The 16,784-nt window shown below is 47.1% G+C and overlaps 1 protein-coding gene across 1 annotated transcript in view; it reads left to right on the forward strand.

Moving 5' to 3' along the window:
* The first annotated feature begins 2,954 nt into the window (after positions 1-2,954).
* Positions 2,955-16,784, forward strand: part of LOC115181926 (zinc finger protein 625-like) — a 29,050-nt gene continuing 15,220 nt past the window's right edge. Inside the window, exon 1 of the mRNA XM_029743619.1 lies at positions 2,955-3,294. Coding sequence (XP_029599479.1) covers positions 2,955-3,294 — 340 coding nt within the window. The remainder of the gene's footprint in view (positions 3,295-16,784) is intronic.

Below are 16,784 nucleotides of genomic sequence, written 5' to 3' on the forward strand. Positions count from 1 at the left end.
GAAGAATAATTGATGAGATATTAAAATATCTGAAGAGTTATATTAGGAAAATTATAACTTTGTAATCTGAAGATTTTCCTTGGTGCCCCAACTTCCTAGTTAATTACATTTACATGATTAGTTTAATCACGTAATAATAATTACAGAGAATTGTTTTGATAAAATAACAGTCTTTAATGATGCCAAAGACATGACAAAAGAATTGCAAAGGAATAGAGTGTTGAAACTGTGGATGAGAACACGACGCAACATCCTTGGAAGGCCCAAATAGGGTGAAAGAGATGGAGGTCAAAATCAGAGCAGTCTGTATGTGGAGGAAGTAAAAAGGGTAGAAAGAGTGGAAGTCCCGATGGTGAATAAGAGGGGATCTATACAGCAACATGAGGCCTGAGGGTCTCCAGCAAGACCCAGACATGCTTCAAGTCCCTAGTGAATAAGAGGAGAGATATACAGCAACATGAGGCCTGAGGGTCTCCAGCAGAACGTAGACTTTGTGTCTGTTATAGCAATGGTGTTAAATGACAAATTGAAAAAAAGTCAAGAAAGATTGACATCATTGAGTACGGATACATACACACAATAATGTTATTATTGTGGATAATCAGATTCATATAATAGCTTGATTAAAACGTTAACATTGCTTTGCAAGAAGAACAATTGCCCTAATAACACTTTTTACATGGACACATCTGAAATCAGGCTACCTGATGGCACTCTGATATCCTGTTTCCATGGACACATCTGAAATCAGGCCACCTGATGGCACTCTGATGTCCTGTTTCCATGGACAAGTCTGAAATCAGGCTACCTGATGGCACTCTGATAAATGTAGAAAATCACCAATCAAAATAAACATTCTACCAAAGGGACCATGTTATTTTTGGAAGAATATTTTAATCTGATTTCGGACATATAAAGTTTGTATGTGAAAACTACCTCTAAGACGGATACATTGTTCTTCTGAACTCACTCGGGCTAAAGAGGGAGGCTCGCTCGGCTGGTGATAGCACATGAGCAGATCAAATACACAGCTGGAACGCACATGAACAGATCAAATACACAGCTGGAACGCACATGAGCAGATCAAACACACAGCTGGAACACACATGAACAGATCAAATACACAGCTGGAACGCACACGAACAGATCAAACACACAGCTGGAACACACATGAGCAGATCAAATACACAGCTGGAACGCACATGAACAGATCAAATACACAGCTGGAACGCACATGAACAGATCAAATACACAGCTGGAACACACATGAACAGATCAAATACACAGCTGGAACGCACACGAACAGATCAAACACACAGCTGGAACACACATGAGCAGATCAAATACACAGCTGGAACGCACATGAACAGATCAAATACACAGCTGGAACGCACATGAACAGATCAAATACACAGCTGGAACGCACACGAACAGATCAAATACACAGCTGGAACACACATGAACAGATCAAATACACAGCTGGAACGCACATGAACAGATCAAATACACAGCTGGAACGCACATGAACAGATCAAATACACAGCTGGAACGCACATGAACAGATCAAATACACAGCTGGAATGCAAATGAAGGTGTTTACATGTCTTAATACTTCAAAAATTAATATTTTTTTTACCCACTTTTTTCCCCCCAATTTCAATCTTATCTCATCACTGCAACTCCCCAACGGGCTCAGGAGAGGTGAAGGTGGTGTCATGCGTCCTCTGAAACATGACTCACCTCACTCCTTAACACCCGCCAGCTTAACCCGGAAGCCAGCCGCACCAATGTGTCAGAGGAAACACCATTCAACTGGCAACCGTGATCAGCCTGCAGGCACCTGGCACCCCACAAGGAGTCACAAGAGCGCGATGAGCCAAGTAATATATATATATATATATATATATATATATATATATATATATATATATATACGTTTTTATTATTATTTTATTTTTGTTCACTCACCTTTTGAGTTCGCCAAAAAACCCAAAGAAGAAGAAGTCAGCAACCTATCGGAGGTGTTCGGTGAGAGAAAGTTAGGTTGAGGTTGCCAGGGTTACAGCAGGACAGAAAGTGTTGTATGCCGAAGCAGTGAAGAGAGTGGTAGAGGAAGATCGGTGAGGGATCCTGAGAGGATTCCTGTGAATAGGCAGAGACCAAGGGAGAGTGCAGAACAGTTGCAGGTGGTGTTGAGTGGTAGTGTTCTGTCCTCCCAGACTGTTGGCCTGGAGTAGGATTAAATAGGGTTGAATAATGGAATGGGTTAATAGTTGCCAGGGAAACGGCACTTTTCCACAATTTGTATTACCAAATCAAAAATTTAATGTAGGTAGGCTGTGAATGGCCTCACACACCAGTACAGCAGGTGGCGGTATATGCACCTTAAACCCGGATGAGCTCCGCCAACCAAATCCTAAAGAAGAAGAAGTCGGCCACCTCGGTAGCTTGCTTGGCAACATAGCTGAAACATTGGCGCTCTTCAGACGCTTTCGGTGATTATTAGCCACTGTGTTTTAAACTAATTTCTGTCGTCTAGCTAGTTACTACACCTTTTGTTTAATTTTTCTGTTGTTAGTCATCTAGCTAGCTGGTTAAGTTAGTAGTAGTATTATACTAGTTGCTAATGCTAACTAGCTAGCAAGCTAACATCCCCGACCATGAGCTCACTAAACTACTCCACCCAAGAGGAGGTCTGCTGGACGGAGAAAGAAACTCTCGTGAAAGAGGAGAAGGAAGAAGAGGATGTCACAATAAAAAAAGAAGTAGAGAGTGAGGCTGTTACAGTGAAAGAAGAAGAGAAAGACGTTTCAGTGAAAATAGAGGCGTGCAGAGTGAAAGAGGAGGAGGATGTTACTGAAGAGCTGGAGAATGCCGTTTTTGGAATGAAGGAGGATGAGGGGGAGATGACTGTTACTGTGAAGGAAGAGGAGGAAGACTATGCCGTTTTTGGAATGAAGGAGGAGGAGGGGGAGGTGACTGTTGCAGCAAAAGAAGAGGAAGAAGCTTTCAGAGTGAAAGAGGAGGAGGATGTTACTCTGAAGGAAGCTTTCAGTGTGAAAGAGGAGGAGGATGTTACTCTGAAGGAAGAGGAGGAAGCTTTCAGTGTGAAAGAGGAGGCGGATGTTACTCTGAAGGAAGAGGAGGAAGCTTTCAGAGTGAAAGAGGAGGATGTTACTCTGAAGGAAGAGAAAGAGGAGAATGCCGTTTTTGGAATGAAAGAGGAGGGGGAGGTGACTGTCTCATTGGAGGAGGAAGAAGACGAAGAAGAGACAACAGGAGATCTGATTAACAGTAAGTACTGTCTTAAAAACAGGCAAATACTCGGCAGTTGTTGAACTATATGTGTGGTTAGGAATTGTTAAAGCTACAGATTGTCATCAACCAACAAAATGTTAATGGATAAAATGCTTCCCGTTTAAAAAATAAAACAAAAAATAAAAATCCCAACATTTTTAATCATCACTGAATATCTCTTTCTGTAGTGCTTTGCTCATTCTCTATACTCGGCATCCCATGAGAGCAAGGTTATTATTTTGTATTTATTATAGTTATTATCAATGGTAGTATTATTAGGTCCTTGGTTGTTTAGTTATAAGATAAAAGGCAGATCTGATCTGATTTGCAAAAAATTATTTTACCTTTATTTAACTAGGCAAGTCAGTTAAGAACAAATTCTTATTTACAATGACGGCCTACCCCGGCCAAACCCTAACCCAGACGACGCTGGGCCAATTATGCGCAGCCCTATGGGACTCCCAATCACGGCCGGTTGTGATACAGCCTGGAATCAAACCAGGGTCTGTAGTGACACCTCTAGCACTGAGATGCAGTGCCTTAGACTGCTTCGCCACTCTGGAGCCAGAATGAGTACATTAATGAGTACATTCGTTTTATTTCATCCTTCTATGACTGGTGTTGATTTATTATCTGATAAAGAAACCAACATACGCCCAGCCAACATGTCTCCTCCCCCAACCTACCATCCTGATCCCCCAACCCCACCCAGCCAACATGTCTCCTCCCCCAACCTACCATCCTGTTCCCCCAACCCCACCCAGCCAACATGTCTCCTCCCCCAACCTACCATCCTGATCCCCCAACCCCACCCAGCCAACATGTCTCCTCCCCCAACCTACCATCCTGATCCCCCAACCCCACCCAGCCAACATGTCTCCTCCCCCAACCTACCATCCTGTTCCCCCAACCCCACCCAGCCAACATGTCTCCTCCCCCAACCTACCATCCTGTTCCCCCAACCCCACCCAGCCAACATGTCTCCTCCCCCAACCTACCATCCCCCCAACCCCACCCAGCCAACATGTCTCCTCCCCCAACCTACCATCCTGTTCCCCCAACCCCACCCAGCCAACATGTCTCCTCCCCCAACCTACCATCCTGATCCCCCAACCCCACCCAGCCAACATGTCTCCTCCCCCAACCTACCATCCTGTTCCCCCAACCCCACCCAGCCAACATGTCTCCTCCCCCAACCTACCATCCCCCCAACCCCACCCAGCCAACATGTCTCCTCCCCCAACCTACCATCCTGTTCCCCCAACCCCACCCAGCCAACATGTCTCCTCCCCCAACCTACCATCCTGTTCCCCCAACCCCACCCAGCCAACATGTCTCCTCCCCCAACCTACCATCCTGTTCCCCCAACCCCACCCAGCCAACATGTCTCCTCCCCCAACCTACCATCCCGTCCCCCAACCCCACCCAGCCAACATGTCTCCTCCCCAACCTACCATCCCGTCCCCCAACCCCACCCAGCCAACATGTCTCCTCCCCAACCCACCGTCCCGTCCCCCCAACCCCACCCAGCCAACATGTCTCCTCCCCAACCCACCGTCCCGTCCCCCCAACCCCACCCAGCCAACATGTCTCCTCCCCAACCCACCGTCCTGTTCCCCCAACCCCACCCAGCCAACATGTCTCCTCCCCAACCTACCATCCTGTTCCCCCAACCCCACCCAGCCAACATGTCTCCTCCCCCAACCTACCATCCTGTTCCCCCAACCCCACCCAGCCAACATGTCTCCTCCCCAACCTACCGTCCTGTTCCCCCAACCCCACCCAGCCAACATGTCTCCTCCCCAACCCACCATCCCCCAACCCCACCCAGCCAACATGTCTCCTCCCCCAACCTACCATCCCGTCCCCCAACCCCACCCAGCCAACATGTCTCCTCCCCCAACCTACCATCCCGTCCCCCAACCCCACCCAGCCAACATGTCTCCTCCCCCAACCTACCATCCCGTCCCCCCAACCCCACCCAGCCAACATGTCTCCTCCCCAACCCACCGTCCTGTTCCCCCAACCCCACCCAGCCAACATGTCTCCTCCCCAACCTACCATCCTGTTCCCCCAACCCCACCCAGCCAACATGTCTCCTCCCCCAACCTACCATCCTGTTCCCCCAACCCCACCCAGCCAACATGTCTCCTCCCCAACCTACCGTCCTGTTCCCCCAACCCCACCCAGCCAACATGTCTCCTCCCCAACCCACCATCCCCCAACCCCACCCAGCCAACATGTCTCCTCCCCCAACCTACCATCCCGTCCCCCAACCCCACCCAGCCAACATGTCTCCTCCCCCAACCTACCATCCCGTCCCCCAACCCCACCCAGCCAACATGTCTCCTCCCCCAACCTACCATCCTGTTCCCCCAACCCCACCCAGCCAACATGTCTCCTCCCCCAACCTACCATCCCCCCAACCCCACCCAGCCAACATGTCTCCTCCCCAACCTACCGTCCCGTTCCCCCAACCCCACCCAGCCAACATGTCTCCTCCCCAACCCAACCCACCGTCCCCCCAACCCCACCCAGCCAACATGTCTCCTCCCCCAACCTACCATCCTGTTCCCCCAACCCCACCCAGCCAACATGTCTCCTCCACCAACCTACCATCCTGTTCCCCCAACCCCACCCAGCCAACATGTCTCCTCCCCCAACCTACCATCCTGATCCCCCAACCCCACCCAGCCAACATGTCTCCTCCCCAACCTACCATCCTGATCCCCCAACCCCACCCAGCCAACATGTCTCCTCCCCCACCCTACCATCCTGTTCCCCCAACCCCACCCAGCCAACATGTCTCCTCCCCAACCTACCATCCCCCCAACCCCACCCAGCCAACATGTCTCCTCCCCCAACCTACCATCCCGTCCCCCCATTGTGTTCCAACAATGAGGACAGGCTGATCACATTCTAAATGGACTGGTTGACTGAAGTAGTGTTGTATGTGTTCCAACAATGAGGACAGGTTGATCACATTCTAAATGGACTGGTTGACTGAAGGAGTGTTGTATGTGTTCCAACAATGAGGACAGGTTGATCACATTCTAAATGGACTGGTTGACTGAAGTAGTGTTGTATGTGTTCCAACAATGATCTGCAGTTGGGCAATAATTGCATTCTTTTCAGTTTATAGGCTACTTTGCGGTTTTCACTAGTTACCACAGCCACAAAGTAAAAATAGGCTTTTTGGTCTTAATTTAAGGTTAGGCATAAGGTTAACAGTGCGGTTAAGGATTGGGTTTAAAGTCATATTTTAAGAAGCGAAATTGTAGAAACTGGCACGGTTTTTGACTTTGTGACTGTGGTAACTAACGTTAGTGACGACCCTACTTTGCGTACTGCTAGAGGCATTTAGAATTGGTTAGCTTAGGCTATAACCCCCCCCCTAAATATAGACAGGTTCCACTCTGAACGTATGTAAAAAAAACAAAAAAACATTCGTTTGATAAAGACAGAGAGTATTTTCATCAGGATCCTTAAACCTAGACCTAGTCACCAAGCAGATGTCCTGGCCATAATTCATCACCAAGCAGATGTCCTGGCCATAGTTCATCACCAAGCAGATGTCCTGGCCATCGTTCATCACCAAGCAGATGTCCTGGCCATCGTTCATCACCAAGCAGATGTCCTGGCCATAGTTCATCACCAAGCAGATGTCCTGGCCATAGTTCATCACCAAGTAGATGTCCTGGCCATAGTTCATCACCAAGCAGATGTCCTGGCCATAGTTCATCACCAAGCAGATGTCCTGGCCATAGTTCATCACCAAGCAGATGTCCTGGCCATAGTTCATCACCAAGCAGATGTCCTGGCCATAGGCTTCTACAGGCAAGTGCCACACTGCTGAGGTTAGTACCTTTCTGAAGAGTGTGTTCTACGATATAATATTAACCAGCTGATATTACAGTTAAAATAAATGAATGTTAAATGGCATTTTACAGAATATGAGGCGATTTAACAGTTAGGATTTGTTATCTGTAATGGTTATGATAAATTAGGCATCGTTGCTCACTGTTGGCATATACTGAACAAAAAATATGAAAAAAAAAATGCACCAATTTCAAAGATTTTACTGAGTCACTGTTCATATGAGGAAATCAGTCAATTGAAATAAATTCATTAGGCCCTAATCTATGGATTTCACATGACTGGGCAGGGGCGCAGCCATGGGTGGGCCTGGGAGGGCATAGGACCACCCACTGGGGAGCCAGGAACTGCCAAACATAATGAGTTTTTCCCCTACAAAAGGGCTTACTCATCAGTTTCATCAGCTGTCTGGGTGGCTGGTCTCAGACAATCCCGCAGGTGAAGAAGCCGGATGTGAATGCCCTGGGCTGGCGTGGTTACACGTGGTCTGTGGTTGTGAGGCCGGTTGAGTGTATTGCCAAATTCTCTAAGATGACACTGTTACTCCAGCTGCTCTCTCTTCATCTGACTACGTTTCCTCTGAGTCCGAGAGCATCTGGTTGTCGCGGTGATGGAACAGGGCTACTAATTTCTCTGGAGATGTTCTATTTTCTCCCTCTCTCTTCTCTCTCTCTCCCCTGTCCATCTCCTCATTGTAATTGTCCACTCAAGCTTAATATTGTCACCCACCAGGTGCCCTTGGAGAGTTCCTCAATGAGCTTGACACCTTGAAGAGCTCATGTCCTGACGATTGACTCACTGCTCTTCTTACTGAGCGACTTCAACCTCCTGACGTCTGCATTCGATTCATTTCTTTCCAACTCTCTCTTTCCCCTCCTTGACTCTTTTGACCTCACCTCACCCCTTCCCAATCCCCCTCCCACTCACAAGGCAGGCAATATGCTTGACCTCATATTTACTAGAGGCTGTTGGCCTACTAATCTCACTGTGTATCATCTATATACTGGGTGGTGGTGATGGTGTGTAGCATCTATATACTGGGTGGTGGTGGTGGTGTGTAGCATCTATATACTGGGTGGTGGTGGTGGTGTGTAGCATCTATATACTGGGTGGTGGTGGTGGTGGTGTTGTGTAGCATCTATACACTGGGTGGTGGTGGTGGTGGTGTTGTGTAGCATCTATATACTGGGTGGTGGTGGTGTTGTGTAGCATCTATACACTGGGTGGTGGTGGTGGTGGTGTGTAGCATCTATATACTGGGTGGTGGTGGTGTGTAGCATCTATATACTGGGTGGTGGTGGTGGTGTGTAGCATCTATATACTGGGTGGTGGTGGTGGTGTGTAGCATCTATATACTGGGTGGTGGTGGTGGGTGGTGTGTAGCATCTATATACTGGGTGGTGGTGGGTTGTGTATCTATATACTGGGTGGTGGTGGTGGTGTGTAGCATCTATATACTGGGTGGTGGTGGTTGGTGTGTAGCATCTATATACTGGGTGGTGGTGGTGATGGTGTGTAGCATCTATATACTGGGTGGTGGTGGTGGTGTGTAGCATCTATATACTGGGTGGTGGTGGTGGTGTAGCATCTATATACTGGGTGGTGGTGGTGGTGTGTAGCATCTATACACTGGGTGGTGGTGGTGGTGTTGTGTAGCATCTATATACTGGGTGGTGGTGGTGTTGTGTAGCATCTATACACTGGGTGGTGGTGGTGGTGGTGTGTAGCATCTATATACTGGGTGGTGGTGGTGGTGTGTAGCATCTATATACTGGGTGGTGGTGGTGGTGTGTAGCATCTATATACTGGGTGGTGGTGGTGGTGTGTAGCATCTATATACTGGGTGGTGGTGGTGGTGGTGTGTAGCATCTATATACTGGGTGGTGGTGGTGGTGTGTAGCATCTATATACTGGGTGGTGGTGGTGTGGTGTGTAGCATCTATATACTGGGTGTGTGGTGGTGGTGTGTAGCATCTATATACTGGGTGGTGGTGGTGGTGTGTAGCATCTATATACTGGGTGGTGGTGGTGGTGGTGTGTAGCATCTATATACTGGGTGGTGGTGGTGGTGGGTGGTGTGTAGCATCTATATACTGGGTGGTGGTGGTGGTGGTGGTGGTGGTGTGTAGCATCTATATACTGGGTGGTGGTGGTGGTGGTGTGTAGCATCTATATACTGGGTGGTGGTGGTGGTGGTGTGTAGCATCTATATACTGGGTGGTGGTGGTGGTGTGTAGCATCTATATACTGGGTGGTGGTGGTGGTGGTGTGTAGCATCTATATACTGGGTGGTGGTGGTGGTGTGTAGCATCTATATACTGGGTGGTGGTGGTGGTGTGTAGCATCTATATACTGGGTGGTGGTGGTGGTGTGTAGCATCTATACTGGGTGGTGGTGGTGGTGTGTAGCATCTATATACTGGGTGGTGGTGGTGGTGGTGTAGCATCTATATACTGGGTGGTGGTGGTGGTGGTGTGTAGCATCTATATACTGGGTGGTGGTGGTGGTGGTGTGTAGCATCTATATACTGGGTGGTGGTGTTGGTGTGTATCATCTATATACTGGGTGGTGGTGGTGGTGGTGTGTAGCATCTATATACTGGGTGGTGGTGGTGGTGTGTAGCATCTATATACTGGGTGGTGGTGTGTAGCATCTATATACTGGGTGGTGGTGGTGGTGTGTAGCATCTATATACTGGGTGGTGGTGGTGTGTAGCATCTATATACTGGGTGGGTGGTGTGTAGCATCTATATACTGGGTGGTGGTGGTGGTGTGTAGCATCTATATACTGGGTGGTGGTGGTGGTGTGTAGCATCTATATACTGGGTGGTGGTGGTGTGTAGCATCTATATACTGGGTGGTGGTGGTGGTGTGTAGCATCTATATACTGGGTGGTGGTGGTGTGTAGCATCTATATACTGGGTGGTGGTGGTGGTGTGTAGCATCTATATACTGGGTGGTGGTGGTGGTGTGTAGCATCTATATACTGGGTGGTGGTGGTGGTGTGTAGCATCTATATACTGGGTGGTGGTGGTGGTGTGTAGCATCTATATACTGTGGTGGTGGTGGTGGTGTGTAGCATCTATATACTGGGTGGTGGTGGTGGTGTGTAGCATCTATATACTGGGTGGTGGTTGGTGTGTAGCATCTATATACTGGGTGGTGGTGGTGGTGTGTAGCATCTATATACTGGGTGGTGGTGGTGGTGGTGTGTAGCATCTATATACTGGGTGGTGGTGGTGGGTAGCATCTATATACTGGGTGGTGGTGGTGGTGTGAGGCATCTATATACTGGGTGGTGGTGGTGGTGGTGTGTAGCATCTATATACTGGGTGGTGGTGGTGGTGGTGTGTAGCATCTATATACTGGGTGGTGGTGGTGGTGGTGTGGGTGGTGGTGGTGGTGGTGTAGCATCTATATACTGGGTGGTGGTGGTGGTGGTGTGTAGCATCTATATACTGGGTGGTGGTGGTGTGTAGCATCTATATACTGGGTGGTGGTGGTGGTGGTAGCATCTATATACTGGGTGGTGGTGGTGGTGTGTAGCATCTATATACTGGTGGTGGTGGTGGTGTGTAGCATCTATATACTGGGTGGTGGTGGTGTGTAGCATCTATATACTGGGTGGTGGTGGTGGTGTGTAGCATCTATATACTGGGTGGTGGTGGTGGTGGTAGCATCTATATACTGGGTGGTGGTGGTGGTGTGTAGCATCTATATACTGGGTGGTGGTGGTGGTGTGTAGCATCTATATACTGGGTGGTGGTGGTGGTGTGTAGCATCTATATACTGGGTGGTGGTGGTGGTGTGTGTAGCATCTATATACTGGGTGGTGGTGGTGGTGTGTAGCATCTATATACTGGGTGGTGGTGGTGGTGTGTAGCATCTATATACTGGGTGGTGGTGGTGGTGTGTAGCATCTATATACTGGGTGGTGGTGGTGGTGTGTAGCATCTATATACTGGGTGGTGGTGGTGGTGTGTAGCATCTATATACTGGGTGGTGGTGGTGGTGTGTAGCATCTATATACTGGGTGGTGGTGGTGGTGTGTAGCATCTATATACTGGGTGGTGGTGGTGGTGTGTAGCATCTATATACTGGGTGGTGGTGGTGGTGTGTAGCATCTATATACTGGGTGGTGGTGGTGGTGTGTAGCATCTATATACTGGGTGGTGGTGGTGGTGTGTAGCATCTATATACTGGGTGGTGGTGGTGGTGTGTAGCATCTATATACTGGGTGGTGGTGGTGGTGTGTAGCATCTATATACTGGGTGGTGGTGGTGGTGTGTAGCATCTATATACTGGGTGGTGGTGGTGGTGTGTAGCATCTATATACTGGGTGGTGGTGGTGGTGGTAGCATCTATATACTGGGTGGTGGTGGTGTGTAGCATCTATATACTGGGTGGTGGTGGTGGTGTGTAGCATCTATATACTGGGTGGTGGTGGTGGTGTGTAGCATCTATATTCTGGGTGGTGGTGGTGTGTAGCATCTATATACTGGGTGGTGGTGGTGGTGTGTAGCATCTATATACTGGGTGGTGGTGGTATGTAGCATTTTCACTTTATAGCCTTTATTGGTTTTTACTGTCATAAAACAATTGTCAGAGATTTGAGGGCTGTCGGTGTCCACTGTATGATGTTAATAGGAGTCCACGGTATTTTTAATAGGAGTCCACGGTATGACGTTAATAGGAGTCCACGGTATGACGTTAATAGGAGTCCACGGTATGACGTTAATAGGAGTTCACGGTATGACGTTAATAGGACTCCACGGTATGACGTTAATAGGAGTCCACGGTATGACGTTAATAGGAGTCCACGGTATGACGTTAATAGGAGTCCACGGTATGACGTTAATAGGAGTCCACGGTATGACGTGAATAGGAGTCCACGGTATGACGTTAATAGGAGTCCACGGTATGACGTTAATAGGAGTCCACGGTATGATGTTAATAGGGTATGATGTTAACAACCCATCCTGGTCATGTTAACAACCCATCCTGGTCATGTTAACAACCCATCCTGGTCATGTTAACAACCCATCCTGGTCATGTTAAAACCTGTTGAGGATAGACGTTCCGCCATCGGGACCCCTCGCCAACAGCCAATGGAATAGCAGGGTGCGAAATACATTACAGAGGGAAAAAGAAGGAACGGCGCGCCTGCGTGACCGCGCAGTAAAATACTCATTGGCCTTGTTGAGTCCCCTCTTATTCTCTCCCCATTCACAGTAGACGCATGAAACAAGGTTCTAAAGACTGTTGACATCTAGTGGAAGCCTTAGGAAGTGCAAAATTACCCCACAGACACTGTAGTTTGGATAGGCAATCACTTGAAAAATTACAAACCTCAGATTTTCCACTTCCTAGTTGGATTTTTCTCAGGTTTTTGCCTGCCATATGAGTTCTGTTATACTCACAGACATCATTCAAACAGTTTTAGAAACTTCAGAGTGTTTTCTATCCAAATCTACTAATAATATGCAAATATTTGACTCTGGGCCCGAGTAGCAGGCAGTTTACTCTGGGCACGCTTTTCATCCGAACGTGAAAATACTGCCCCCTGTCCCAAATAGGTTCAACCCATCCTGGTCATGTTAGCAACCCATCCTTGTCATGTTAGCAACCCATCCTTGTCATGCGTCCTTCACTCATGCTGCCAAACATACCCTCGTAAAACTGACCATCCTACCGATCCTCGACTTCGGCGATGTCATTTACAAAATAGCCTCCGACACTCTACTCAACAAATTGGATGCAGTCTATCACAGTGCCATCCGTTTTGTCACCAAAGCCCCATACACTACCCACCACTGCGACCTGTATGATCTCGTTGGCTGGCCCTCACTTCATACTCATCACCAAACCCACTGGCTCCAGGTCATCTACAAGTCTCTGCTATGTAAAGCCCCGCCTTATCTCAGCTCACTGGTCACCATAGCAGCACCCACCCGTAGCACGCGCTCCAGCAAGTATATCTCTCTGGTCACCCCCAAAGCCAATTCTTCCTTTGGCCGCCTCTCCTTCCAGTTCTCTGCTGCCAATGACTGGAATGAACTGCAAACATCTCTGAAGCTGGAGACTCTTACCTCCCTCGCTAGCTTTAAGCACCAGCTGTCAGAGCAGCTCACAGATCACTGCACCTGTACATAGCTCATCTGTAAATAGCCCATCCAACTACCTCATCCCCATACTGTATTTATTTATTTATCTTGCTCCTTTGCACCCCAGTTTCTCTACTTGCACGTTCATCTTCTGCCCATCCTACCATCCCAGTGTTTAATTGTTAAATTGTAATTACTTTGCCACCATGGCCTATTTATTGCTTTACCTCTTATCCTCCCTCACTTACACATGCTGTATATAGATTTTTCTACTATATTATTGACTGTATGTTTGTTTATTCCATGTGTAACTCTGTGTTGTTGTATGTGTCGAACTGCTTTGCTTTATTTTGGCCAGGTCGCAGTTGCAAATGAGAACTTGTTCTCAACTAGCCTACCTGGTTAAATAAAGGTGAAATAAATGTAAAAAAATTGTTAGTAACCCATCCTGGTAATGTTAGTAACCCATCCTGGTCATGTTAGTAACCCATCCTGGTCATGTTAGCATCCCAACCTAGTTGTTACTATTAGATTCCCCCTCTTTCTAAGTTTCTAGAGGAGATTTTCATCTTTGTCACATATTGAAATGCTCACAGAAAGTACCACAGTATGAGTCATAATACCCATAAAACCTAGCGGTCAAACAGGGGGAATGATTCCAGTCGTTTTTCCCATAAGGGATTTTAGAAACTTAAAATAAGGGCTGTGTTTATGTAGGCTTATCCTGGCGTGACGTTCTGATAACTGTGTACATTTCTCTTGGACAAGGTAAGGGGTGTGTGTGTGTGTGTGTGCGTGTGTGTGTGTGCGTGTGTGTGTGTGTGTGTGTGTGTGTGTGAGAACTCAACAACAAAAAAGAACCGTCCTCTCACTGTCAACTGTTTTATTTTCAGCAAACTTAACAGGTGTAAATATTTGTATGAACCTAAGATTCAACAACTGAGACATAAACTGAACAAGTTCCACAGACATGTGACTAATAAAAATTGAATAATGTGTCCCTGAACAAAAGGGGGGGGGGTCAAAATCAAAAGTAACAGTCAGTATCTGGTGTGGCCACCAGCTGCATTAAGTCCTGCAGTCCATCTCCTCATGGACTGCACCAGATTTGCCAGTTCTTGCTGTGAGATGTTACCCCACTCTTCCACCAAGGCACCTGCAAGTTCCCAGACATTTCTGGGGGGAATGGCCCTAGCCCTCATCCTCCAATCCAACAACGCCCCAGACCATGACGGACCCTCCAAATCGATCCCGCTCCAGAGTACAGGCCTCGGGGTAACGCTCATTCCTTCGACAATAAACGCGAATCCGACCATCACCCCTGGTGAGACGAAACTGCTCCTCGTCAGTGAAGAGCACTTTTTGCCAGTCCTGTCTGGTCCAGTGACAGTGGGTTTGTGCCTATCGGCGACGTTGTTGCCAGTGATGTCTGGTGAGGTCCTGCCTTACAACAGGCCTACAAGCCCTCAGTCCAGCCTCTCTCAGCCTATTGCGGACAATCTGAGCACTGATGGAGGGATTGTGCATTCCTGGTGTAACTCAGGCAGTTGTTGTTACCATCCTGTACCTGTCCCGCAGGTGTGATGTTCGAATGTACCGATCCTGTGCAGGTGTTGTTACACGTGGCCTGCCACTGCGAAGACAATCAGCTGTCCGTCCTGTCTCCCTGTAGCGCTGTCTTAGGCGTCTCACAGTACGGACATTGCAATTTATTGCCCTGGCCACATCTGCAGTCCTCATGCCTCCTTGCAGCATGCATAAGGCACGCTCACGCAGATGAGCAGGGCCCCTGGGCGTCTTTCTTTTTGTGTTTTTCAGAGTCAGTAGTAAGGCCTCTTTAGTGTCCTAAGTTTTCATAACTGTGGCCTCAATTGCCAACCTTCTGTAAGCTGTTAGTGTCTTAACGACCGTTCCACAGGTGCATGTTCATTAATTGTTTATGGTTCATTGAACAAGCATGGGAAACAGTGTTTAACCTCTCTTGGGCAGCACGGTTCACACTATTCAACAGCCAGTGAAAAATCAGAGCGCCACATTTAAAACCACAAATGTCATAATTCAAAGTTCTCAAACAAAGGACTTTTTACACCATTTTAAAGGTACACGTCTCCTTAATGTAACCACATTGTCCGATTTCAAAAAGGCTTTACGGCGAAAGCATAAAGTTAGATTATGTTAGGACAGTTCCAACACAAGAAAAAGCACCCAGCCATTTTCCTAGAAAGGACAGGCGTCACAAAAACCAGAAAACCAGCTAAAATTATGCACTAACCTTTGACGATCTTCATCAGATGACACTCCTAGGACATCATGTTACACAATACATGCATTTTTTGTTCGATCAAGTTCATATTTATATCCATAAACCCCATTTTTACATTGGCGCGTGATGTTCAGAAAATATTTTACCTCCAATACTGCCGGTGAATCAGCACAACAATTTACAAAAATACTCACCATAAACGTTGATAAAATATTAAACTGTTATTCAAAGAATTATAGATGAACATCTCCTTTATGCAAACGCTGTGACAGATTTCAAAAAAGCTTCACGAGGAAAGCACACTTTGCAATAATCTGAGTATTGCGCTCAGAAAAATACACTAGGCAATACAGATACCCGCCATTTTGGAGTCATCTAAAATCATACATAGCATTAGAAATATTCACTTACCTTTGATGATCTTCATCAGAAGGCACTTCCAGGAATCCCAGGTCCACAATAAATGTTGTTTTGTTCGATAAAGTCCATAATTTATGTCCAAATAGCTCCTTGTTGTTAGCGCGTTCAGTTAGCTACTCCAAGTGTAGGAAGCGCGCGGAAAATGTCACGACGAAAGTTAAAAAAAGTTATATTTACGTTTGTTCAAACATGTCAAACGTTGTATAGCATCAATCTTTAGGGCCTTTATCACTTAGAACTTCAATAATATTCCAACCGGACGATTCCATTGTCTTGAAAAACGTTTTGGAACACAGCTAACTCTTATGTCAATGCGCGCCAATGAACGCCAGTACCTTCCTGAGTCAACAACTTCCAACTTCCTCTGTTCGCTCTCTGTTCATCATAGACACCTCAAACAACTTTCTAACGACTGTTGACATCTAGTGGAAGCCTTAGGAAGTGACAAATGAACCCTAAGTCACTGTGTGTTCGATAGGCAATTACTTGAAAAGACTACAAGCACCAGAATTCTCACTTCCTGGTTAGATTTTTCTCAGGTTTTTGCCTGCCATATGAGTTCTGTTATACTCACAGACATCATTCAAACAGTTTTAGAAACTTCAGAGTGTTTTCTATCCAAATATACTAATAATATGCATATTCTAGTTCCTGGGCCCGAGTAGTAGGCCATTTAATTTGGGTACGTTTTTCATCCTGCCGTGAAAATACTGCCCCCTACCCTAGAGAGGTTAAACCCTTTACAATGAACATTTGTGAAGTTATTTCGATTTTTATGAATTGTCTGTCATAGACAGGTTCCTGAAAAAGGGACGTTTTCTTTT

This window comes from Salmo trutta, unplaced genomic scaffold, assembly GCF_901001165.1.
Source record: "Salmo trutta unplaced genomic scaffold, fSalTru1.1, whole genome shotgun sequence".
Taxonomy (NCBI): domain Eukaryota; kingdom Metazoa; phylum Chordata; class Actinopteri; order Salmoniformes; family Salmonidae; genus Salmo; species Salmo trutta.